This window comes from Schistocerca americana, chromosome 9, assembly GCF_021461395.2.
Source record: "Schistocerca americana isolate TAMUIC-IGC-003095 chromosome 9, iqSchAmer2.1, whole genome shotgun sequence".
NCBI classification, from domain to species: domain Eukaryota; kingdom Metazoa; phylum Arthropoda; class Insecta; order Orthoptera; family Acrididae; genus Schistocerca; species Schistocerca americana.
In genome coordinates, this window is record NC_060127.1 from 165,595,137 (window position 1) to 165,623,033 (window position 27,897).

At 42.1% G+C, this 27,897-nt stretch overlaps 1 protein-coding gene across 1 annotated transcript in view; it reads right to left on the reverse strand.

The window, feature by feature from the left end:
• Positions 1-1,918: 1,918 nt before the first annotated feature.
• The window catches only part of LOC124550777 (mitogen-activated protein kinase kinase kinase 10-like), a 680,343-nt gene continuing 654,364 nt past the window's right edge, over positions 1,919-27,897 (reverse strand). The window contains exons 11-12 of the mRNA XM_047125500.1: positions 24,733-25,064; positions 1,919-2,977 (exon numbers count right to left, since the gene is read on the reverse strand). Coding sequence (XP_046981456.1) covers positions 2,557-2,977; positions 24,733-25,064 — 753 coding nt within the window. The 3' untranslated portion in view covers positions 1,919-2,556. The remainder of the gene's footprint in view (positions 2,978-24,732; positions 25,065-27,897) is intronic.

A 27,897-nucleotide genomic window follows, 5' to 3' on the forward strand; every position in this document is an offset into this window, starting at 1 on the left:
AGCCCAATCCAAAATGAAGTCTATGTAGTTCAACATACTGCACATCCAAAGTCAAAATACTGGTTTCAGGCTCTACACAACAACTTTAGATGGAAACAGTAGAAATAAATATCTGACAGAACCTTTCAAAGTGTCAATATAGTTGCACATAATGTAATATTTAAATTTAAAGAATTAGTTTAGAAATGTATAAAGACAATGGAACTAGTATAGTGGGTGTATTGACTGGTAATAGGCATAAAAACAATAAGTGGAAAAGGATAGTTCATTTTATGAAATTTCGTTCTTCAAAGCATGCAACATTTATGCACATATGGATTCTTTGTGACATTACACCAGTGTGGATGTGTGTGAGTAGGTATGTGTCTGTCTGCTCTGAGGAAGAACCAAAGTTCATATGCTGAGTTCTCTTTTTTTCCAGTTCATGCATACATATCTATCGTCTGCACATCTCCACTGTACTGTCAGTGGTTATCTTTATACATTCCATTGTTTTGTATTCCACCCAGTATTTTCCAATATCATATCAAGAATTAGTCAAGAAACTAATCAGGCTGAAATTATTTTCAAACATGAGAATACTTATACTTATTGGCACAAAGAATAACATGTCTTTTGTCACACATATCTTGTTACAGCTAATACTGAATGCTCATTCTCAACATTTACAGGAATGTCAAATGGCTTTGCATTACAAAATTTTTAACATACACAAATAACAATGACCTTAGAAAATTATTGCTATCAAACATTTTAATCAGTCCTTTCAAATGCACTGCTCTGTTAGAGAGAGTTGCAATGCAAGAAAGGAAGTGTGGAAAGAATGACAAGTTTGCTTTAGCAACAGAGAGAGATAGAAGCAAGGTGTTGTCTGACTTTATACAATATTTTTAATATGCTGTAACTTAACAGAGTAGGCCTCACAGTGAGTTTGTTTCACTTTATCCATCTCTGATAAGGTAGTAACTAAATAACTACCAAAATTTCAAATATACTTTCATCAAACGGTAAATACAAATACCAGCAGGCACACAATGACACTGTACAGTTGTGTGCAGTTATTCTGCCAACAATAAAAACAAATTTAGAATTTGAAATTCATGAAGGCTATATAATCTACCAAACTAAAGTATTAATGTCCCTCTCCATGCACAAAGCATTAGTAATGAGGTACAGTGTGCATAAAATTTTATTTCTGACCATTGTTAAGCCCCATAACTTCAAATCTCTGCTCACAGACCAAGAAAGACAAATTGAAAATTATATATCGAAAAAGATTCTTGATCATTTTCAAATGTCAAGCATAAAACATTTAGTTTCACTAACAGTCTGGAAGTTTGTGAGGATTATTATTTTTTGCAGATCTGAACTTTTCCAGTGATTCATAAAAACTAACCTTGGCAGTACCTGAAAATTCCTGTTCTGGTTCCTAAAATTTTAAATAACTTTTGGTGGCCCCTGACAATGTTAAATCACCAATTGTCACAGCATTACAATGGAACAGAAAGAACTCTGCATATTCTGTGCAACCATTCTGATACTTGAGAAACATGATCTGCAATTCTTATCATATAACACACCAGTATGAGTATCCATGTCCAAATTCTCTCTCTCTGTCAGCAAGCTTAGAAGTAACTACTGTTTATGTTCTGTGTATCTCATAGACAGTAAGTTGTCTACTAGAAAAAGAACCTAGATAACTCCAGTCTCTAAAATGAGTTAAAATTCCATCTTCCCTCCCCCCTTTCCCACCCTCCCCTCTCCCATATACTTCATGTATATTTACATCAGTCCTATAGTCACATCCACATTAGTGATGAACCATATCTCTTCTTGAGTGTACTTAACTCGTATCCCTCAAGAAGCAATGCAAATACGTGAGATGAATCATTATAAAAATGCTCAAATGACTGTACAGATGTAATTTGGCAATTCCAGTTTTAAAAACAACCTCAAGAGCAGTACACATTCTTAATTTTGCAGATTTCATGATAAAATTTAGCAGGCAGAGATTCTTGAAATAGCTCTGATGAAATGCAAACAAGGATTACAGTATTGAACCTAATGTCAACCAAAATATTACTTACATATGATACAGGCCTGTTGTGTGTGTTCAATTTACAAAATGAGACATACAATACACAACTTCTGGCTTGTGACATAAAAAGTCACAAATGTGTTTACAACTGACTATTTTGCCTGTGCAGGAGAAACTTTCTTATCATAATATAAAGTCCAGTGCATCTACTACACTGCCAAACATTGTGAGGGCACAATTTACAAAACAAGCATTACACATCTCCACTCTTCAAAAACAGCACTTAGCAGCAGGCAAAGCACACTTTCCTAAAAAAAGAAGTATAACAGTTCTTCAAACCTACATTTACCACAGAAACGCACTCAACGAGCGGCCACTGAAAACGTGAAGGTAGTGTCTGAATCAAATACGACTTCCTCCCAGAACGTGAGGAAGGACAGGCAAGCTTAGGAACGCCACACGGGGAGTTATGTTCCACTCAGAGGACCGGTCGCCCGTATCAGGGCCCGGGGCCGCCGCTACGATAGGAATTCTCGTTCCAGTTCGGAGACGGAAGGTTTTCGGTGGTAGGGGGCATTCCTCCGGGAGACCGGCAACGGGACTGTCGAGTCCTGCACGGGGGCGTCCATCAGTCCCACACCACTGCCTGATGAGCTGTTCCCGCCAACACCTCCACCGTGCTGCATGACAGGCGAGAAGCGGACACGTGGCCCAGCCGTTGAAGAGCAGCTGCCCTCCTTGGCAGACACGTAGCTGCTGTCCTCACTTGTCAAGCTGTCAGGGGGTGTCGGGTTGGTTGGTGTCCCGGCCCCGCCTGACGATGAGGAACCCCCTCCTCCTCCACCCCCACTACTGCCCGGTGGCGGGACCTTCGGGGAGCAGCTACCGCCGCCTCCCAGGCGTGGCGTCGAAGGGGCCGTTGATGGTGAGTAGTTGTACCTGCAAAAGAAGTTGTGGTTTCTGTAGTTCGATTTTCATCACTGCCGAACGGGGACGGTAATTGTTAATGGTGATGGCACAAATACCTATAACGAAAGAATTTTGCAAGTATCCTGTTGATCAAATAAAGTAACTCTGTGACTGACAGTTTGCAGTTGCCAACACCACCTGAAAAGGCTACCTACAGAGTGAGCATGTGACCTTGCAGAAAGAACTGCTATTGACTGGCCCTACCACTTGACTTACTGAATCACGAATCACAAAGTTACTTTACACAAACTATAATAATGAAGATAACATTTCGCCACTCAGGCTGTAATATTTATCAAAGCTACTTCTTGCACCTGTCATGTACACAACTAGTTTCAGCTCGAGTGGTTACCTACAACATCAATAAGCATATTTTAAGTAACAGCTGGAAATGTTTGTCTCACTAAAAGACCAAAAGTTTAAGCCTGAAGACACATTTAAATTGCATTCACATATCCTAGTTACAGTTTTGGTTTCAAAAATAAAAATTATGAGTAACAGCTATTCTCACCTATCATACTACAAAGCAGGGCATAACAGGGAGAGAGAGAGAGAGAGAGAGAGAGAGAGAGAGAGAGAGAGAGAGTGCTATAAAATAATTGTAACAGTGAAATGGCACATGATAATATTTGTAATGTATGGAGCAAAACCTGGTAACACCAAAAAAGTACACATTAAGAATTCAGAGTGGGAAAATGAGATTTCTGAAATATTTAGCAGATGAAAAGCAAAATACAGAGATAAGAGCAGAATTAGAATTAATGCATCTAAATGAAAAAAGAAAATGGAAAGAGTGTGTCAGTATGATAGAGGATGCAAAACTACCAAAAATACTAAACAAATACAAACCAGCAGAACAAAGAAACACTGGGTTACCAAAAACGGGATGAAACAGACTGAAAACTGACCTCTATAAGTGGCTGTAAGAGGCAAAACCTAAGACACTCAAAACTCAACACTGCCAATGCGACACAGTTAACCGACGGTGAGGTGCAACAAATGTAAAGACTGCAGTGAACTCAGTCAATTTTCTATTGTTTATAATGTCTTGCATTTTAGTGAAACAAATGTAGTGAATTTGCAACTTGTTATTTATGACACACACACTTATGATGTAATGTGACTAACACAACCTAGTTGTGCTTATGATGTGGCCATAAGAAACGTGACTAACAAAATTCCATTACTTGATGGAGAAATACAGTCACAGTAGAGGCCTGATACTGTTCATATTTGGCACACCTTTGAAATACAGAAAAGTCTTTATCGCACAATTCTTGATTTTCAAAATTCAATCATCAGACTGGATAGAATAAATACTACACCATTAAGTTTTTTTTTAAATATTAAAAAATCGTTTTATTGTTATATTAGATTCCTTTTTACTTCCAAATGTTGACTCTAATCCAGGCTTGCCTTCCATGATTCTGTTGTATGTCATTTATTATATGTTTGACTCATGCAACATGACTACATTTGGTGATACTAATGTAATATTTCATTGTGTGATCTTTGTAAACTTATTCTTTCACAACTTATATTCTATTTGTGATATACATCAGTTTTATGTTTCATTGTACTAAACCAGTTATGGTTACAAACGTAACTTCTGTTTTGATTACTGACTAATGACTATCTCTCTCACATCATTCACAATGTTACCTAACAATCTGCATTTCATGCTATGTATAATTTTATCTTCTGTCAATACAAGTTACTCCCATGTAAAAGTAGCATATTGGATCTCTGTCACATTGTTAATGACGTTCTCACATTTAGTTCATCGCAATGTATGTTCTTTGTAAAGTTATTCTTTGACTTCATTTCTATTGTCAGTGCTGGTGCTAACTGCCAGCCTTCATTTACTTCTTTACTGCAGTTTGATTTAAATTCAAGTATAATATTAAGTGAAAATTCCACGTATGGGTCACTACGATGCACACTTATGTTAGTACATATACACTCCTGGAAATGGAAAAAAGAACACATTGACACCGGTGTGTCAGACCCACCATACTTGCTCCGGACACTGCGAGAGGGCTGTACAAGCAATGATCACACGCACGGCACAGCGGACACACCAGGAACCGCGGTGTTGGCCGTCGAATGACGCTAGCTGCGCAGCATTTGTGCACCGCCGCCGTCAGTGTCAGCCAGTTTGCTGTGGCATACGGAGCTCCATCGCAGTCTTTAACACTGGTAGCATGCCGCGACAGCGTGGACGTGAACCGTATGTGCAGTTGACCGACTCTGAGCGAGGGCGTATAGTGGGCATGCGGGAGGCCGGGTGGACGTACCGCCGAATTGCTCAACACGTGGGGCGTGAGGTCTCCACAGTACATCGATGTTGTCGCCAGTGGTCGGCGGAAGGTGCACGTGCCCGTCGACCTGGGACCGGACCGCAGCGACGCACGGATGCACGCCAAGACCGTAGGATCCTACGCAGTGCCGTAGGGGACCGCACCGCCACTTCCCAGCAAATTAGGGACACTGTTGCTCCTGGGGTATCGGCGAGGACCATTCGCAACCGTCTCCATGAAGCTGGGCTACGGTCCCACACACCGTTAGGCCGTCTTCCGCTCACGCCCCAACATCGTGCAGCCCGCCTCCAGTGGTGTCGCGACAGGCGTGAATGGAGGGACGAATGGAGACGTGTCGTCTTCAGCGATGAGAGTCGCTTCTGCCTTGGTGCCAATGAGGGTCGTATGCGTGTTTGGCGCCGTGCAGGTGAGCGCCACAATCAGGACTGCATACGACCGAGGCACTCAGGTCCAACACCCGGCATCATGGTGTGGGGAGCGATCTCCTACACTGGCCGTACACCACTGGTGATCGTCGAGGGGACACTGAATAGTGCACGGTACATCCAAACCGTCATCGAACCCATCGTTCTACCATTCCTAGACCGGCAAGGGAACTTGCTGTTCCAACAGGACAATGCACGTCCGCATGTATCCCGTGCCACCCAACGTGCTCTAGAAGGTGTAAGTCAACTACCCTGGCCAGCAAGATCTCCGGATCTGTCCCCCATTGAGCATGTTTGGGACTGGATGAAGTGTCGTCTCACGCGGTCTGCACGTCCAGCACGAACGCTGGTCCAACTGAGGCGCCAGGTGGAAATGGCATGGCAAGCCGTTCCACAGGACTACATCCAGCATCTCTACGATCGTCTCCATGGGAGAATAGCAGCCTGCATTGCTGCGAAAGGTGGATATACACTGTACTAGTGCCGACATTGTGCATGCTCTGTTGCCTGTGTCTATGTGCCTGTGGTTCTGTCAGTGTGATCATGTGATGTATCTGACCCCAGGAATGTGTCAATAAAGTTTCCCCTTCCTGGGACAATGAATTCACGGTGTTCTTATTTCAATTTCCAGAAGTGTATATTTGTTACAGTTAATTTCTTTGTGCACTTTGTCCACAGCTTCAGTCTGACGATGAAATTTTGAATTGTGCAATCGAGACCGTTCTATATCTCAATGTTGTGCCAAATCTGAATGGTTGGCTGCCTCTACCACGGATGTACGTCTTCATAAAATAATGGAATTTGTGCCTTGTCAGGCTAGGAATGAGGTGAAGTATCTACGACAGAGGCAACAAAGGGCTTCGTGAAAGTGATTTTTAACACCAAATGTTTACCTTATAATGTTACACCTAACTACGCAAAAATTAAGTGTAAAAGTCATTCGAAAACTTTTCATAACATAATACTTATCTGAAGTGGTTCTTGTCAAAAGTGAGCTTCATGATTGGCATAGGATAAAAGCCACATTATGGTTCAGAAAGCATTTGATCTTCAGTGTTGTCTAGAGCAGTTGATTCATCAGCCAGCCTTCTCTAAGGTTAGTAAATTGATATCTGATACTACTGAGTATGAAAAATATAATATTTTTTCATGGACAGGAATGTAAACGGTCCACATTGTGTCGTTACTACAAATACAATACTTGCCGCAGTATGAACGTTAAATTTGCAGATTGTCTAGTTAATCTAACGAATGTCAGATTTTCCCCATATGAATTAAATATCTTAAATTAAGGTCTCAAGCATAGCCTCACTCCTCCTATGATAAAACAGCTTGTAAAAGATACAATGCGGAGATTAAAACAGTAAGTGAGTATGCAAAGCTTTCTAAATGTCAACAAGTCGAAGTTGTCGTAGCAACAAATAGGGCTATCAGCAGTTTCAATACCTTAACCGAGAAATCTATAAACTGCAATCACATTTTAAAATAACTTAATACAACCCCTCCTCCCAATAAACCATGGACCTTGCCATGCTGCCGAAACAACCACCGCCCCAGGGTGGGGGTGGGGGTTTGGGGGCGGGGGGGAGTGGTATCTGTTGAAAGGCCAGGCAAATGTGTGGTTCCTGAAGAGGGCAGCTGCCTTTTCAGTAGTTGCAGGGGCATCTCCCTGGATGATTGACTGGTCTGGTCTCTCAACATCACACAGAATGACCTGTGTTGGTACTGTGAATGGCTGAAAGCAAGGGGAAACTACAGCTGTAATTTTCCCAAGGACATGCAGCTCTACTGTATGGTTTAATCATGTGACACCCTTTTGGGTAAAATATTCCGGAGGTAAAATATTCTCCCAATCGGATCTCCGGCAGGGGACTACTCAGGATGTAGATGTAGATGAGGATGCCGCCATCAGGAGAAATAAAACTGGTATTCTATGAACCGGAGTGTGGAATGTTAGATCCCTTAATCAGATGGATAGGTTAGAAAATTTAAAAAGAGAAATGGATAGATTGAATTTAGATATAGCACGAATTAGTGAAGTTCGGTGGCAGGAGGAACAGGACTTCTTGTCAGGTGAATGTTTGTTGTTGTTGTGGTCTTCAGTCCTGAGACTGGTTTGATGCTGCTCTCCATGCTACTCTATCCTGTGCAAGCTTCTTCATCTCCCAGTACCTACTGCAACCTACATCCTTCTGAAACTGCTTAGTGTATTCATCTCTTGGTCTCCCTCTACGATTTTTACCCTCCACGCTGCCCTCCAGGTGAATAGGAGATATAAATACAAAGTCAACAAGGCTTAATGCAGGAGAGGGTTTAGTAATGAATAAGAAAATAGGGATGCAGGTAAGTTACTATGAACAGTATAGTGAATGCATTACTGTGTCTAAGATAGACACAAAGCCCATGCTTACCACTGTTGCACAAGTTTACATACTGCTAGCTCCACAGATGATGAAGAGATTGAAGAAATGTATGATGAGATAAAAGAAATTATTCAGATAGTTAAAGGAGATGAAAATTTAACTGTGATTGGTGGCTGTAATTCAATAGAAGGAAAAGGAAGAGAAGGAAATATAGGAGGTAAATATGGACGGAGAGAAAGGAAGGAAAGGAAGAGGAAGCCATCTGGTAGAATTTTGCACAGAGCATTCTTTAATCATCGCTAACACTTGCTTTAAGAATCATGAGAGAAGGTTGTATACGTGGAAGAGACATGGAGACACTGGAAGGTCTCAGATTGATTATATAATGGTTAAAAAAAGATTTAGAAACCAAATTTTAAATTGTAAGACATTTCCAGGGGCAGATGTGGACCCTTGCCACAATTTATCAGTTATGAACTGTAGATTAAAACTGAAGAAATTGCAAAAAGTTAGGAAATTGAGGAGGTGGGACCAGACGAAAGAATCAGAGGTTGTTGAGAGTTTCAGAGATAGCATTAGGCAGCAGTTGACTAGAACAGGGGAAAGGAATACAGTAGAACACGAATGTGTAGCTTTAAGAGTTGAAACCATGGAGGCAGCAGAGAATCAAATAGCTAAAAAGACAAGGCCTAGCAGAAATCCTTGGATAACATAAGAGACACTGAATTTAACTAACGAAAAAGAAAAATTTAAAAATGCAGCAAGTGAAAGGGTATACAAACATTTAAAAAATGAGTGTGACAGGAAGTGCAAAATTGCTAAGGAGGTATGGTTAGAGGACAAATGTAAGGATGAAAAAGCATATTTCACCAAGGGGAAGATAGATACCACCTACAGGGAAATTAAAGAGGTCTCTGGGGAAAGCAGAAGAAGCTATGTGAACATAAAGAGCTCAGATGGTAAACCAGTCCTAAGCACACAAGGGAAACCCAAAAGGTGGAAGGAATATATACAGGGTCTACACAAAAGCGATGGACTTGAAAGCAAAACTATAGAAAGAGAAGTAGATGTAGAAGAGTATGAGATGGGAGATATGATACTGCAAGAAGAATTTGACATAACTCTGAAAGGTAAAAGTCGAAACAAGGCCCCAGGAGTAGACAATATTCTGTCAGAACTACTGATAGCCTTGGGAGAGCCAGCAATGACAAAAATCTTCCATCTGGTGTGCAAGATGTATGAGACAGGCGAAATACTCTTGGACTCCAAGAAGGATGTAGTAATTCCAATTCCAAAGAAGGCAACTGCTGACTTCGAGAAGGATGTAGTAATTCCAGTTCCAAAGAAAGCAACTGCTGAAAAGTGTGAAAATTACTAAATTATCAGTTTAATAAGTCATGGTTGCAAAATACTAACACAAATTCTTTACAGAAGAATGGAAAAACTGGTAGAATCCAACATTGGGGAAGATCAGTTTGGATTCCAGAGAAATGTTGGAACATATAGAGTGATACTGACCCTACGACTTATCTCAGAAGATAAGTTAAGGAAAGGCAAATCTACATTTATAGACTTAGAGAAAGCTTTTAAGAATGTTGACTGGAATACTCTCTTTGAAATTCTAAAGACAACAGGAGTAAAATACAGGGAGCAAAAGGCTATTTACAACTTGTACAGAAACCAGACGGCAGTTACAAGAGCTGAAGGGCATAAAAGTGAGGCTGTGGTTGAAAAGGGAATAAGACAGTTGTAGCCTATCCACAATGTTATTCGGTATATACACTGAACAAGAAAGAAACCCAAAGAAAAATTTTGAGTAGGAATTAAAATCCAGGGAGAATAAATAAAAACTTTGAGGTTTGCTGATGACATTGCAATTCTCTCAGAGACAGCAAAGGACTTGGAAGACCAGCTGAATGGGATGGACAGTGTCTTGAAAGAAGATATAAGATGAACATCAGGAAAACAAAACAAGGACAATTAAATTAGGTGATGCTATGGAAATCAGATTTGGGAACAAGACACTAAAGTTGTAGATGAGTTTTGTTATTTGGGCAGCAAAATAATTGATGATGGCAGAAGGAGAGAGAAGATAAAATATAGACTGGCAATGGCAAGAAAAGCATTTCTGAAGAAGAGAAATTTGTTGACATCAAATATACATTTAAGTGTTGAATGTATTTGTCTAGAGTGTAGCCATTTACGGAAGAAAAACATGAATGATAAATAGTTTAGATAAAAAGAGAACAGAAGCTTTCAAAATGTGGAGCTAGAGAAGATTGCTGAAGATTAGATGGGTCAGTCACGTAGCTCATAAGGAAGTAGTGAGATGGGTCAGTCGCGAAACTAATGAAGAAGTATTGGATAGAACTGAGCAGACGAGAAATTTATCATACAAATTGACCAAAAGAAGGGATCGGTAGATAGGACACATTCTGAGAGAGCAGATTCAGAAAGATGTAGGTTGCAGTAGTTATTTGGAGGTGAAGAGGATCACACAGGACAGAGTAGCATGGAGATAACTTCATCAAACCAGCCTTCAGACTGAAGGCCGTAACAATAACAGCACAAAACTCCATCATGAGTATGTTATTTTCACAAAATGAGATAAAGGTAACTCCATGGTGGTTCTTTGTGGCACAGATTACTTAAGAAAAACTGAAAATTTCTTCATGAACACAGAAACAGTTGAGATTAAATCCAAACCTATGAATGAGTTTCACAATGACAAAACTTTGTTCCAGCCCTAATTATAAACTTAGATTTTCAAACAAAACAAAATTAAAAGAAGCTTACACTTTCCCAAAGACATTCAGTATAAAATATTCCTATGAATTAATGGACAAAATCAAAACCCTTCAAATCACAGATGGTACTTGTTTAGCTTCACAGGATACTGTTAACTTGTAATTCATGTATACCAATTATACTCTTGATATAATTAAAAAAATTTATTGACCCATAATGTGCTGTCCCGTGGTGAGGTTGTGGAATGAATAACTGCCTTCATCCTTCAAAGCCTTTAACTTTAATGACAAATTGTATTCACGGTCTAATGGCTTAGCTAAGGGTAATTCACTTGCTGGTTCCCTGGTAGCAATTTTTGTCAGTCACTTGGAATGCACATTTTTTATTCACATTCGGAGTTCATGACAAAATTTAAACCATGTCATTGTCATGTAGATAACATATTACTACTTTATGAAGGATGTGATGAGGATATTTCTAGTTTGTGATCCCATTTCAGCTCCATGCACCTTAATGTTAAATTCACTTTTGAAGTGGAAGAGAACAATTCATTAAATTGCTTAGAGCTTTCTGTTACTAGGAAAGGCAGTAATCTTCTTTTTGGAGTATTTTGTCAACCCATCTGCATCAATGTTTTAATTAATAAACATTCATGTCATCCGAGTACCTACAAATGTGCGTATTTTTGCTTCATGATACATAGGGTTTTGAGGTTAGATATGTCACAAGGCAAGGTATACGAAGTTGCAGACAATTGTTCAAGTAGGTATAGAAAATGTGTATAAAGCTAAAAGTATTTGTAAATTGTTTTACTCTATACAGAACAAGAAATCCAACTTGGTAAAAAGAAGAGGGTAAAAAAAAAAGGATTGTTTCATTGATCTAACCTATAACGGTCCCCACTGTGACAAAATTGTGAAAATTTTGAAACAGATTAATGTTTGAAACAAGAGCTAATTAACACATGTGACTGAGACATGACACAGATCTGCCAGGGTAGCCGAGCAAGCTAACGCGCTGCTTCCTGGACTCGGGTAGGCGCGCTGGCCCCGGATCGAATCCACTCGGCGGATTTACGACGAGGGCCGGTGTGCCGGCCAGCCTGGATGTGGTTTTCCACATCCTGCTAGTTGAATACCGGGCTGGTCCCAAAGTTCTGCCTCAGTTACACGACTTGCAGACAGCTGAACACGTTCACACTATTCCATGACTTACACTAGATGCAGCCAGCAGGGGTAAACTAATTCCATCCTGGGGGGTACGGGGTGGCGGCAGGAAGGGCATCCGGCCACCCCTTTCCACTAACCTTGCCAAATCCGTTCCTAACAATGCCGACCCTGTGCCAGTGCGGGACCCAGTAAAAGAAAGAAAGAAAGAAATTGAGGCATGACATAGGACCCAAATCAAAAAGTATTTTCAGTAAACCAGATGTATACAAGATATGGATACAGAGAGCATTCATCTCCCAATAATGCTAGTGCTCTGGGACAGCATATGAAAATGAAGAAGAATGGCTTGTTGCCGATAGCTGATGGACTTGAGGTTTTGCACTTTGCCCTTCATAGTCATTTATTAGACATCTTGGAAGACTCTGAAATACATACACATTGAAGTTGTCAGTTGCACTGGTTACTTAAGGAGCAGGAGTTTTTCAGTAAGAACTGGTTCTTAGATTTATTTGAAGATGCTATACAAACTGTGTCTCAGACTGCGTATCATATCGGTACTTTGCATTTCAATAACATCAGTACTTCATACTACTCATTTGACTTAGTTTACAATTTTATCACAACATACATCAGGCTGCTATACAGTCCAATATTATACCATTGTGCTTCTTAATATAAAATTTAAAAAAAAAAAAGAAAAAAAATAAGGAAAAAGATTGTAATATTAGCTTTCATTTTATTTCAAATCGTTGCCACTCATCTGGGCTTACCTAAATGGTTCTATTGTGTACTATCTATTATATCATCAACTATTGTAATATGACTACAGTTAGACAAACTCTTGTAACATTTTACTCTGTGATGGTTGTAAGTAGATAACAGCTGAGCTGTTATTACGGTCTAATACTATGCCATTAAGTCTTTTAAAACATTAAAAAATCCTTTTAAATGTAATATTAGATTCCTTTTTATTTTGAGTGTTGCCCCTAACCTAGGCTTACCTAATGAATCTGTTGAATGTCATTTATTATATGTTTGAGTATCGTAACATGACTACACCTGGTGATCAATAGGTAACATTTCATTTTGTGATGGTTGTAAACTTATTCTTTCACAACTTATATTTTATTTTACAACTGTACTACACCAGTTAATGGTTTCAAACATGTCTTCTGTTTTTATTATTGACTAACGACTATCTCTGCAATGTCTCTCATGATGTTACCTCATGACGCACATTTCATGCTATGCAAAATTTTAACTACTGTCAATATGAGTTACTCCTCCATAAAAGTAGCATATTGGATCTTTGTCAAGGTGTTAACAATATTCTCACATGTAATTCATTGCAGTGTGTAGTTCTATTGTCAAATACGAGGATAAGTCAATTATTATCCGCAATTTAGTTATATTTTTGTTTATTTTGGTAGTACTGTTGTTTTACATTGATGACACATGCTTTGTTTATTTGTTGTTATATATTTGCGGTTTTCAAGCTGCTAAGTTAGTTTCATTATTGCTGTCATGCTGTTAATCATGGCTGTTCTATTGTCTATTTGCACCAAAGAAGAGCAAGGAAGGCATATCAGGGGCCAAAATTCATCAAAGACTTTCTGTACAGTATGGGAACAGTGTTTCGCCACAACAGGGTACCTACGAATGGATTGAAAAATTCTCAAATGGTCGCACAAGTGTTACACATGATGAAGGAGCTGGATGAATGAAGAAACCATTGTGCATTCACAAGAAATGATTCTCTTAGACAGACGATTAACTACTGACAAAGTGGCACATCGTCTGCAAGTTAGTCACAGTTCTGCCTACAAAATCATCCACAACAGACTTGGGTTTCATAAAGTTTGTGCAAGATGGGTCCCAAAACAACTCACACAGTTGCATAAACAAGTGCACTTGGATGTCTGCAAAAAACATTTGGATTGCTATGGTAACAAAGAGGACAACTTCTTAGACAGGACCATTACTGGTGACAAGACATGGAGCCGTCATTACGAGCTGGAGAGTAAACAGCAGAGTATGGAATGGAAACATCCAAATTCGCCATGCGATAAAAAGTTGTAGACCCAACTGTCCACAATAAAACTGATGCTTATGGATTTTTGGGACTCACAAGGTCCAGTGCTGGAACATTATGGGGAAAGGGGCACAACAATAAACAGTGTACATTACAGTGAGATGGTTACTACCAGGCTAAAGCCTGCAATTCAAAGCAAACGCCGAGGATTGCTGTCAAAAGGTGTTGTGTTGTTGCACGACAATGCCTGTCCACATACTGCTGCCTACACTGCTGAAACGCTCCAGAAACTCAAATTTGAATTACTGGATCATTCTCCATATAGTTCCGATCTTGCCCCTTCTGACTATCACTTGTTTGGACCATTCAAACAGGCATTAAGGGCCCACCGATTTGCCTCGGACGAAGCAATGAAAGAAGTGGTGCATTCCTGGCACACAGCTCAACTGAGAATCTTCTTTTATGAGGGCATCAGGAAGCTTGTACAATGATGGACCAAATGCAAGGAGACTAGGTCAAAAAATAATGTTCTTGTAAGTTTCCAATTTGATTACAATAAAATTTTATAACTACTTTGTGGATAATAATTGACTTACCCTCGTATATCTAAATGAGATGAGATAGGCATTATATTCAATTTGAATGTAAGTACAATATTAATTGAAAATTCTGTATATGGGTCACTAACAGGCATACTTATGTTAGTATGTACATATCTGTTATAGTTATTTTTTTTGTACATTTTATTCCAAAACTTCAGACTGATGACAAAATTTTGAAATGTGCAACGCTTAATAAAGAACTGTGCGACCAAGACCTTTCTATATTTCAAAGTCGTCAGACTAGCAAAATGTCAGCTCTTCATAAAACAAATTTATGGTTGTGGTGCCTGCTATGAAGATGTTCTAATACTGTTTAGAATGAGTTAGATACCTGGTAAAACAGAAATCAGGAAATTTGCAACCAAACAACCAACCCCCCCCCCCTCTCCCCCCTTTCCGCCCCCCCCCCCCCCCCACACACACACACACATACACACGTACATTTAAAACCATGTTTCAACCTCTAACAAAGCCACACTATACAGGGTGGTCCATTGATAGTGACCAGGCCAAATATCTCACAAAAAAAGTGTCAAACGAAAAAACTACAAAGAACTAAACTCGTCTAGCTTGAAGGGGGAAACCAGATGGCGGTATGGTTGGCCCGCTAGATGGTGCTGCCATAGGTCAAATGGATATAAACTTTGTTTTTTTAAAATAGGAACCCCCATGTTTTATTACATATTCGTGTAGTACGTAAAGAAATATGAATGTTTTAGTTGGACCACTTTTTTCGCTTTGTGATAGATGGCGCTGTAATAGTCATAAACTTATAAGTACATGGTATCATGTAACATTCCACCAGTGTGGACAGTATTTGCTTCATGATACATTACCTGTGTTAAAATGGACCGTTTACCAATTGCGGAAAAGGTTGATATCGTGTTGATGTATGGCTACTGTGATCAAAATGCCCAACGGGCGTGTGCTATGTATGCTGCTTGGTATCCTGGATGACATCATCGAAGTGTCCGGACCGTTCGCCAGATAGTTACGTTATTTAAGAAAAAATGAAGTGTTTAGCCACATGTGAAACGTCATCCATGACCTGCAACAAACATCCACGACCTGCAACAAATGCTGATGCCCAAGTAGGTGTTTTAGCTGCTGTCGCAGCTAATCCGCACATCAATAGCAGACAAACTGCACGACAATCGGGAATCTCAAAAACATCCGTGTTGAGAATGCTACATCAACATCGATTGCACCCGTACCATATTTCTATGCACCAGGAATTGCATGGTGATGACTTTGAATGTCATGCACAGTTCTGCCACTGGGCACAAGAGAAATTATGGGACAATAACAGATTTTTTGCACGCGTCCTATTTAGTGACGAAGTGTCATTCACCAACAGCGGTAACGTAAACCGGCATAATACGCACTATTGGGCAACGGAAAATCCATTATGGACCTTGGTGGGTTAATTTATGGTGTGGCATTATGGGAGGAAGGATAACTGGCCCCCATCTTATCGATGGCAATCTAAATGGTGCAATGTATGCTGATTTCCTACGTAATGTTCTACCGATGTTACTACATGACAGAATGGTGATGTACTTCCAACATGAAGGATGTCCGGCACAGAGCTCGCGTGCGGTTGAAGCGGTATTGAATAGCATATTTCATGACAGGTGGATTGGTCGTTGAAACATCATACCATGGCCCACATGTTCACTGGATCTGACGTCCCAAGATTTCTTTCTATGGGAAACGTTGAAGGATATTTGCCATCATGATCCACAAACAACGCCTGACAACATGCGTCAGTGCATTGTCAATGCATGTGCGAACATTACGGAAGGCGAACTACTCGCTGTTGACAGGAATGTCGTTACACGTATTGCCAAATGCATTGAGGTTGACGGACATCATTTTGAGCATTTATTGCATTAATGTGGTATATACAGATAATCACGCTGTAACAGCATGCGTTCTCAGAAATGATAAGTTCACAAAGGTACATGTATCACACTGGAACAACTACAATAAAATGTTCAAATGTACCTATGTTCTGTATTTTAATTTAAAAAACCTGCCTGTTACCAACTGTTCGTCTAAAATTGTGAGCCATATGTTTGTGACTATTACAGCACCATATGTCACAAAGCGAAAAAAGTGGTCCAACTAAAACATTCATATTTCTTTACGTACTACACGAATATGTAATAAAAAATGGGGGTTCCTATTTTTAAAAAAATGCAGTTGATATCCATTTGACCTATAGCAGTGCCATCTAGTAGGCCAACCATAGCGCCATCTAGTTTCCCCCTTCAAGCTAGACAAGTTTCGTTCTTTGTAGTTTTTTCATTTGACGCTTATTTTGTGGGATATTTGGCCCAGTCACGATCAATGGACCAACCTGTATAGTAAATCTGGTAATATGTTTAGGTTTAGCTACTTTTTCCATAAAAAGTCCGTAAGTTAATATATTGTGCAAATTTTCAATCACTGATGTCTTAGGAGTAATACTCTGGGGTTACACCTCAATTAAACAGAAAGTATTCTTTGCACAAAAGAAAGTCATTAAAAATATTTTATTACTTCTAGTCAGTGTTTTTGAACCATGGAGCCAACAAAGTAATTTGTGATATATTTCAATAAACTGAAACTCTTAATTTCCCAAACCCATTTTTTTATAGTATTATGCTAGTTCTACTGCGGGTTCAGTGAATCAGGTATACGACATAAATGTCCAAAACACTGAAAGAGTTCTACATCACACATATGAAACAACTCATGCCTATCAACAATACAGGGTGAACCCAGACTCGAGGTGTCCAGGAGTATTTTCTGAGTATTCTAGCACAAGGGATCCACGGACTTGGTTACAACAGTGATAAAAAATACGGTATGCAGTTGCCAAAAATTAACACGGAAGGATCCGATTTCTCCTAGGCACCTATGTACTGACACAAAAGAACAATGTGTTGTGACTCGCCGATCATTCAAAGCGCCGCCGCGCAATTACGCGTGGCGCTGTCTGCCAGCCATGCAGCAGCTGCGCCACCTAAGCGGCCAGCCGAGCAGCGGCCGCTAGACTGGGACTCAGTGCTCATTCGAATGCTAACGTGTACACATGTCTTGCTTGTCAACTTACTCTGTGACTTATATGTGTTGTGTCATTTTGAAATATATGTGTTAAACTTGATGTTATAACAATTGGCGACGAGGATGGGATTTTTCCTTTTCACCGTTGACCCACAGGGTTCCATGGCTACCATCGAGCAACTATTGCAAAATCTCCTTGAACAGCAAACGCTTCTAACAGTGGCGATTCGCGATTTTGTCGCGGCGTCAAATGCAGGGCGTTTCTCGTCATTGGCTATACCTCCTTTTCCTCCTTACGACGAGACGGCGGAAGACTGGTCTGATTATGAAAAACGTCTTCGACAGCACTTCTTGGCATTTCATGTCACGGACGAACAACCATGTAAGTCTCTGTTCCTTTCCTGGATTTCACCTCAAATGTATCGGTTGTTGTCGCAATTGGCTCCTTTGAAGGATCCTGCGTCTTTGTCCTTTGCTGAAATGTGCTCACTTCTGTCTGTCTATTTTCAAAAGCAAACACATGTGGTAGCCTCTCGTGTTGCCTTTTATCGTCATCAAAAAACAGCCACATCAATCCTATCGTGCTTGGGCTGCTGAACTTCACGGCCTCAGTCGAAAGTGTCAATTTGTTACTGACGTTCACAAAGAATCATTTGCCGATTCCATGGTACGGGATGCTATTATCCGGTCAGCGCCCGACAAAGAAGTTTGGCAACGTGCCCTTCAGTTGGCGAATCCGACTCTAGATGAAGTTCTCTCCATTGCACAGTCTTTTGAAATTTCTCGCAGCGCTGGGGCGCAAATAGAGGCGTGGGGTGATGTCGGGGAAATACAACCTCTGTGCGCTGTTGATGAAGTGGCCGCAGTGTGCTTCCACGCGCAGCCTTGACCTAGCCGTAAACAACCCACTAAGAAACTGCAGCAAAACCCCCGGCAATTTCCTTATGTCCACGGTGTTTTACAAAACATTCACGCGAGGATTGTCCCCAACGTTGGGCTGTGTGTCACAATTGCAAAAAGAAAGGTCATTTGTATTCCATTTGCAAATCTGACCGCATACATGATGTTCATGAACATGACGCTGATTCTGATTCTGTGTTGTCTGTCAATTGCACTTCTTCCCTTTCAGGGAAGTTATTCCTCACTGTCCAAATCCTTGGTCGAGTTGTTCGCATGCAAGTGGATACCGGTTCTGCTGCCACTATAATTAATTCTCAGACGTATCTTCAGTTGGGTTCTCCACTCCTGTCACCTGTCACTCAGCAATTACGGACGTACAATAAACAGAAGATTTCTCTCTTGGGGCAGTTTAATGCTGAGGTATCTTACAAATCCGTCGTTCGCACTGTTCCCATATTTGTGGTCGACCAGAGCAACGCAGAAAATCTTTTTGGTTTCGATGCCTTTCGCGTTTTTGGGTTCTCCATAGATGACTCTGTCAATATTGTCTCTGATGCTATTCCTTATGCTCAACTGGATTCCTTGTCGACGACATTTTCGTCCCTTTTTTCTCTCCTGGGTTAGGCCGCGCGAACGACTTTGAAGCTCATATCACGCTCAAACCCACTGCTCGGCCTAAGTTTTATCGGGCTCAGCCCATTCCTGTGGCCCTTCGTGATCGGGTAAAACGGGAGTTGGATCGTGTCACTACTTCAGGGGTCTTGCTTCCTGTCACTTCCAGTGAGTGGTCCTCTCTTGTCGTTGTCGTTACTAAGCCAAATGGTGATATTCGTCTCTGTGGCGATTTCAAAGCCACTGTAAATGCTCAATGCCTCATCGACACTTACCCTATGCCCCGTCCTGAAGAACTGTTCACTAAACTTGCTGGAGGCCAGTATTTTTCTAAAATTGACCTGTCAGAAGCTTATCATCAACTTCCTCTCGACGCTGCTTCCCAGCAGTTTCTGGTCCTTAACACGCCTTTCGGCCTCTATCAATACCAACGCTTGCCATTCGAGGTTGCCAGCGTCCCTGCTCTCTTTCAGCAATTCTTGGAACAATTATTGCTCCCTGTCCTTGGGTGAATCAATTACATGGACGACATTGTTGTCACCAGCTCCACCACTGAAGAACATCTTCAAAATCTCCGCACACTTTTTCATGTCTTACAGACTGCCAGTCTTAAGTGTAATCTTCAGAAATCACAATTTTTTCAGGCATCTATCTTGTACTTGGGGTTTCAACTCTCTCGGGATGATATTCGTCTGCTTCAGCAAACTGTCGCTGTGATCGATGCCCTTCCTCGCCCTACATCTGTTAAGGAACTGCAGGCCTTCTTGCGGAAAATAGCATACTATCACAAGTTTTTACCATCTGCGGCTTCGGTGGCTCAGCCGTTGCATCGCCTGTTGCATAAAAACGTGCCTTTTCACTGGTCCGCGTCATGCGAAGCGGCTTTCCAGAAATTGAAGACTATGCTGCAACAGGCCCCATGCCTGGCTACTTATCGACCTGGCCAACATCTTGTTCTTGCCACAGACGCCTCTCAATACGGGGTCGGTGCAGTCCTTGCGCACCGTTTTTCTGACGGTACAGAACAACCCATTGCTTATGCCTCCAAAACGCTCACGGATGCCCAACAAAAGTATTCTCAAATTGAGAAAGAAGCTTTGGCCATTATTTATGCTCTTCATAAGTTCGGTGTTTTTCTCTATGGCTCAAAATTTCATCTTGTTACGGATCACAAACCACTTGTTTCCTTGTTTCACCCATCAACGTCACTTCCTGACAAGGCTGCACACCGCCTCCAGCGTTGGGCTCTCTACTTGTCTCGTTTCAATTATGAGATTCATTTCCGGCCAAAGGCTCAACATGCGAATGCTGATGCTCTGTCTCGCCTTCCCATGGGTCCTGATCAGGCATTCGATAGGGACGAACTTTTGTGTTTCCACCTGGATGTTGCCGAGCAGCGGGTTGTGGACGGGTTCCCAATCACTGGGGACAGGCTGGCGGCTGCTACGGGTTCTGATCCTACCGTCTCCCGGGTTTTACGCTGTATTCAGAAGGGTTGGCCAGATCGCCAGTCCGCTAAGACTTCTGATCTGGTGCGGAACTACTACGCTTTGCGCTACCGCCTCACGGCTAGGGATGGTGTTATCCTCCTCTCCACTGACAATGCTTCGCCGCGTGTTGTGGTACCTGCGTCTTTGCGTGCTTCAGTCTTGCGCCTCCTTCACCAAGGGCACTGGGGCGTGTCTCGCACAAAATCTCTGGCGCGCTGTCATGTGTACTGGCCTGGCATCGACTCTGAGATAGCTGCCCTGCGGCCCTTGTGCGTCACAGGCCGCTGCCCCGAAGTCATCTTTGTCACCGTGGCCTTCGCCTGAGAAGCCCTGGGAGCGCATTCATGCTGACTTTGCGGGACCCTTTTTAGGTACTTATTGGCTCCTCGTAATTGACGCCTACTCTAACTTTCCTTTCATTGTCCGTTGCACGTTGCCTACCACCGGGCAACCACCAGTGCTCTCGCCCGCATTTTTTCTTTAGAAGGCCTCCCCTCTACCCTTGTTACTGATAATGGTCCGCAATTTGCCTCTTCCGAATTTGCGGATTTTTGTGCTCGTCACTGCGTTATGCATGTCACGGCCCCGCCGTTCCATCCACAATCCAACGGTGAGGCTGAACGACTGGTCCACACATTTAAGGCTCAGATGCGGAAACTTCTGACTTCTTCTGCTGCTGATGATGCGCTTCTCCAGTTTCTGGCGTCTTACCGTTTCACCCCCATGGGCGACCACAGCCCGGCTGAGCTCTTACATGGCCGACAGCCCCGCACGCTTCTTCATCTTCTGCGGCCTTCCACCTCACAGCCGCAGGTGCCTTCACTTGGCCGGTTCACCGCCGACGACCTTGTCTGGGTACGGGGATATGGCAGGCGGCCAAAATGGAGCCCGCGCCGCATCTTAAGACACCATGGCAGACGCCTGTATGAAATCCAGACGGACACGGGTGTTGCAGTGCGTCATTCGGACCAGCTTCGGCCTCGTGTGCCAGCAACACCTGTTCCGAATGCCGCTACACCACCTTTGGCTCTACCTGACGCTCGGGATCTTGGCATCTCTCAATACTCACAACGCAGCCCTCTCACCATCATCGCGATGCCAGCACAAGAACAGATGCCACCAGGAGACATGCCCATGCAGGAACCGGATGACCATCCTCTGTCAGAGAAAATATACTCGCCTCCTCCAACGGACGCCAACACATCACCCATGTCTCCTGTCATATCAACTGGACTTGCCGCAACGGGCAGATTGGACCCCAGCAGATTCGACCCCTACGTCTCCTGTCATCTCGACCCCTTATCATCGGGGATACTTCCGTCCATAGGGGAAGCCTCCTCCTCAAGACTTTACGGTGAGTCAAGCAACGCCTATGGATGTTAGCCATCTCCAGGACACCTCCATCGAGACCAGTGCAACAATTTCAAAGGGGGGAGAAGTGTTGTGACTTGCCGATCATTCAAAGTGCCGCCGCGCAATTACGCGCGTCCTCTACGTACGGCGCTGTCTGCCAGCCATGCAGCAGCTGCGCCACCTAAGCGGCCAGCCGAGCAGCGGCCACTAGACTGGGACTCAGTGCTCCTTCGAATGCTAACGTGTACACATGTTTTGCTTGTCAACTTACTCTGTGACTTATATGTGTTGTGTCGTTCTGAAATATATGTGTTAAACTTGACGTGTTATAACACAATGATGTGGTTGCCTTTGTTGCAGGAACAGCTCAGCATACCATAGTGTCGCTAATCTCTCATTGCAATCAGGGAATCTATATGTGAGGTGCATATCAACCAACTCTTCATCAGTAAACACTACCAATAGTGTTGTGTACCAGTGTAAACGTACAACTGCTGTTGTTGTTGTTGTTGTTGTTGTGGTCTTCAGTCCAGAGACTGGTTTGATGCAGCTCTCCATGCTACTCTATCTTGTGTAAGCTTCTTCACCTCCCAATACCTACTGCAACCTACCTCCTTCTGAATCTGCTTAGTGTATTCATCTCTTGGTCTCCCTCTACAATTTTTAACCTCCACACTGCCCTCCAATACAAAATTGGTGATTCCTTGATGCCTCAGAATATGTCCTACCAAGCGATCCCTTCTTCTAGTCTTGTCGCGCCACAAATTTCTCTTCTCCCCAATTCTATTCAATACCTCCTCATTACTTATGTGACCTTAAGCATTCTTCTGCAGCACCACATTTCGAAAGCTTCTATTCTCTTTTTATACAAACTATTTATCATCCACATTTCACTTCCATACATGGCCACACTCCATACAAATACTTTCAGAAACGACTTTCTGACGCTTAAATCTATAGTTGATATTAACAAATTTCTCTTCTTCAGAAAAGCTTTTTTTGCCATTGCCAGTCTACATTTTATATCCTCCCTACTTCAACCATCAACAGTTATTTTGCTACCCAAATAGCAAAACTCATTTACTACTTTAACCGTCTCATTTCCTAATTTAATACCCTCAGCATCACCTGATTTAATTTGACTACATTGCATTATTGCTTTTGTTGGTGTTCATCTTATATCCTCCTTTCAAGACACTGTCCATTCCGTTCAGCTGCTCTTTCAGGTCCTTTTCTGTCTCTGACAGAATTACAATGTCATCAGCGAACCTCAAAGTTTTTATTTCTTCTCCATGGATTTTAATTCCTACTCCAAATTTTTCTTTTGTTTCCTTTACTGCTTGCTCAATATACAGATTGAATTACATTGGGGTAGGCTACAACCCTGTCTCACTCCCTTCCCAACCACTGCTTCCCTTTCATGCCCCTCAACTCATAACTGCCATCTGGTTTCTATACACATTGTAAATAGCCTTTCGCTCCCTGTATTTTACCCCAGCCAAGTTCAGAATTTGAAAGAGAGTGTTCCAGTCAACAATATCAAAAGCTTTCTCTGAGTCTACAAATGCTAGAAATGTAGGTTTGCCTTTCCTTAATCTACTTTCTAAGATAAGTCGTAGGGTCAGTATTGCCTCACGTGTTCCAACATTTCTACAGAATCCAAACTGATCTTCCCTGAGGTCGGCTTCTACCAGTTTTTCCATTCGTCTGTAAAGAATTCATGTTAGTATTTTCGTGGCTTATTAAACTGATAGTTCGGTAATTTTCACATCTGTCAACACCTGCTTTCTTTGGGATTGGAATTATTATATTCTTCTTGAAGTCTGAATGTATTTCGCCTGTCTTATACATCTTGCTCACCAGATGGTAGAGTTTTGTCAGAATTGGCTCTCCCAAGGCTGTCAGTTGTTCTAATGGAATGTTGTCTACTCCTGGGGGCTTGTTTCGACTCAGGTCTTTCAGCGCTCTGTCAAACTCTTCAGACAGTATGATGTCTCCCATTTCATATTCATCTACATCCTCTTCCATTTCCATAATATTGTCCTCAAATACATCGCCCTTGTACAGACCCTCTATATACTCCTTCCAACTTTCTGCTTTCTCTTCTTTGCTTAGAATTGGGTATCCATCTGAGCTCTTGATATTCATACAAGTGGTTATCTTTTCTCCAAAAGTCTATTTAATTTTCCTGTAGGCAGTATCTATCTTATCCCTAGCGAGATATGCCTCTACATCCTTACATTTGTCCTCTAGCCATCTCTGCTTAGCCATTTTGCACTTCCTGTCGATCTCATTTTTGAGACGTTTGTATTCGTTTTTGCCTGCTTCATTTACTGCATTTTTATTTTTTTCCTTTCATCAATTAAATTCAATATATCTTCTGTTACATACAACTAACTTTAAATGCAATAGATATAGTCAGAAATGGTTGTAGGAAATCAAAGTACTCTTAATGAGCCACTTGAGTCTGAGATCCCTTGTATGAAAATACTCAGAAAATATCCCTCAACCACCTCCAAAATTTTTGTCAGTGATCAGGTTCATCCCATATTACGGGATAATGTAAACATACTGCCACAACAGTTCAACTACCTCAGCACACAGTTCAAATGACACGATTCATGTTATGCAAACACAAAGAGATAACGGATGCCAGTACCTGCGCAAACTGGACCTCAGTCGAACTTCGAGCGTGCCAGGTCTCTCGGCAGAGGCGTTCGAGTCGTAGGAGTTCTGGCGAGAGAAGTAGGGCGGCGGAGCGTGCTCGTAGTCCGGACCCGTCGCTGGTGGTGGCAGGGCCTGCCTGCGGTGGTAGTACTGGAGCTGCTGCGGAACCTGCAGGGGCGGGTAGTGGGGGGCAGGCACTCCGTACTCGCCCTCGTCCTCCAGCCTGAAGCTGGGGTTCACGCCACCAGCACTGTTTGTGGTGGACGACGCATTCGAGACGTTCGATGGTGTCCGTCGGTGCCTGGGACCGCTGCGACCGAGGACCTGTGACAGATGTGAATTTGCTTCGTCTGAATCTCACTACGAGATGGTAATCTCTGAAATTAAATTCTATGAAACTTCTCCATTCTAAAGAATTGGCTGCTACTGTCCTTGCTTTAAAAGGGTTGCCAACAGAAAAGAGGAAAAAAAGAACTTTACATACTTTTAACATCCTTCCTGCTGCTTTCTGCATGAAAAGGCTGTGAATAACAAATTGAAAGTTACCTGTTTCCAAGTCAACTAGTCCATCCTCCACTATTTCTGTTACGTTAATTAGTGTACAATTTAAATTACAGTTACCAATTCATGCTTCAGTCCCTTGATGTTTTGCATGTGCCTATTAAATAAATCCTCCCTTACTATACCATAATGAATTATAAATATCATTCATGTTGAACCACTTTTTTCCCTTTATTGCAGGACACTGTAGCTTTGTTGCTATATGTTCTGAAGAAGAATTAAAGTTCATAAGCCATTTTCACCCAATCTGCCCTCAAAGAGTTCACTGTACTACGAATAGTTATAGTGTGCAAGTTTACCTTATCGTCACTACCACCACCACCACCACCATAATTGGCTGCTAATTGTGTTTGAGTACACATTTATCTTCCGCAGTTTCTTACAATTGTTGCCTACATAGATACTGTCGGTGGCGTTGCACAGTAAAATAGTGAATTTGGTGTGAACAGAAAAATTTCAAGAGCTTCCCTGGCAACACAAAAGGCAGAGCAGAACAGGTCAATAGCCAGGTGTAACTCCAGAGAGATTACTGATGGTGCAGCAGCAAACGCAGAAGCTATTGTGATACCTTAAATCTGCTGAGCACACAAAACAACAACATAGCAGAATGACATATGGTGACAGAGAGATACAGTCACGATAATGATTGCACAGAATGTCGCAGGAAAGCTTAAGTCTGACACAAGACTTAATCGGCATTCTGACAAAACACAAAGAGTGTCTGAAAGATAAAGTTCTGAAATCCCGAAGCAACCAGGAGAGCTGCCCAGACAAGAAAACTGGATCAAGTGACGGCACTGTCACCTCATCGAGCCCATTCTATGTAAATACTCCTTCAGCTCTGGTCAAGTTCTGTTCAGTTGGCAGCCATCCAAACATGAGGGGAGGCCTATGTCGGCAGACCCTCTGCTTGTCTATTCATCTTCAGTCTTCTACGGTGCAGCAAGTTCTGTCTGTCAGGCCTCTGTCACTGTGAGCTGCAGCACTGACTACAGAGTCAAGACTGATGGGAGACGTGGCTGCCACCACCCAGGAGGCCTTCTGGATGCCTAACTCACCACAGCCTGGGAGCCGATCATCATCTGTCATTGTGAGGGCATGCCAGGGAGACTGTTAGCTGCTTCAGACAGTGCAGAAGACAATGTGTGCTAACTCTGCAGGGGAACAGCCATGTGACAACACTGGTACTGACACCAGTAACTCATCTACTGGCGCCACGGCTGCCATCCGTACACTGGTCAGCACATTACAGGTGGGTGGGCACTCACTTCCTGCACTCCCACCATTGCTGGTTGCCTGAACATCAATATCTCAACTGTTGTATTATGTGGACAATAAATTCTTAATGTTGGAATCCTGCTTTAATAACACTTTTGGGTGTCAGACAGGTACCTACTTTCTGAGTCGCTGTGATGCATGTCCTCGGGTGGTCAACTGCCAACTTCCTGACCTCAATACCCCACATGTTGTAGTGTCCTACCCCAGGGTGCTCCACTTGCTTTGAGATGGCATTCAAGATCAGATATGTAAGCTCCAGCAGTTTTAGAGGAGAAAAAAGGGGTTGAAAGGGAGAAGAAATGACATTGGTATTTTACTTTTCAAGAGCAGATGGAGAAGAGAGAGAATGGATAGGATGCTTGGTTTGAGAAAAATGACAATTATAAAGGTGTAGAAGTTCCTTTAAGTTTACTTGATATGCAAAGTACTGGCATGGTGGAAGATACAGGAAGTAATGTGAAAGTATCAGCTCCAATATCTTGTGGAAATGCGGAGTCTGAAGTAGCTGTAGTACCAGATGGAGTAAGTGTGTTTTGAAGTAGGTAAGTGTGTGACTAGCAACATGGATGATACTGATTTAGATGTAGTAGTATCTACGCCAATGGATTATGATAGTGCCGGCCGGCGTGGCCGAGCAGTTCTAGGCGCTACAGTCTGGAACCGCGCGACCGCTACAGTCGCAGGTTCGAATCCTGCCTCGGGCATGGATGTGTGTGATGTCCTTAGGTTAGTTAGGTTTAAGTAGTTCTAAGTTCTAGGGGACTGATGACCTCAGAAGTTAAGTCCCATAGTGCTCAGAGCCATTTGAACCATTTTTTGATTATGATAGTGGTGGTTTTTTGAGGCAGTCAGGCCTGTGCCAAATGTACAAGGAAGTACATGTGCCACTGATTTTTGTGTCACAAACAGGAGCTGCAGCGAGGCACCTGTTCAGGTCTTTGGTCGCTTCAGAATTTTACAACTTCAACTTTCAGACACTATTTCTGTTGTGTCAGTATACTGAATAGCTACTGCAGTGCTGATTTTATTGTAGATATTATGGGGAATGCACAGGAAGCTATCTATAAGATTAGTTGTTTTGCAATAGCTGTGCATGTGGAAGTGGTACCAATGAATTTATTTCTGAAGGGCACAGGTTCATTGCTACTGGATGTGGCACTGCCTTTTCCAAATGGGGGATGGAGGAAGAGAAGACAGATGAAAACTTGTAAGGAGCCGATGACACCAAATCCTTTCAGGAATGTGTGCCTCAGGATGAGAGTAAATTTGATGATACTTGTTTCAGTGTTATAGGAAATGAAGATAAGAAGAAGTGTTG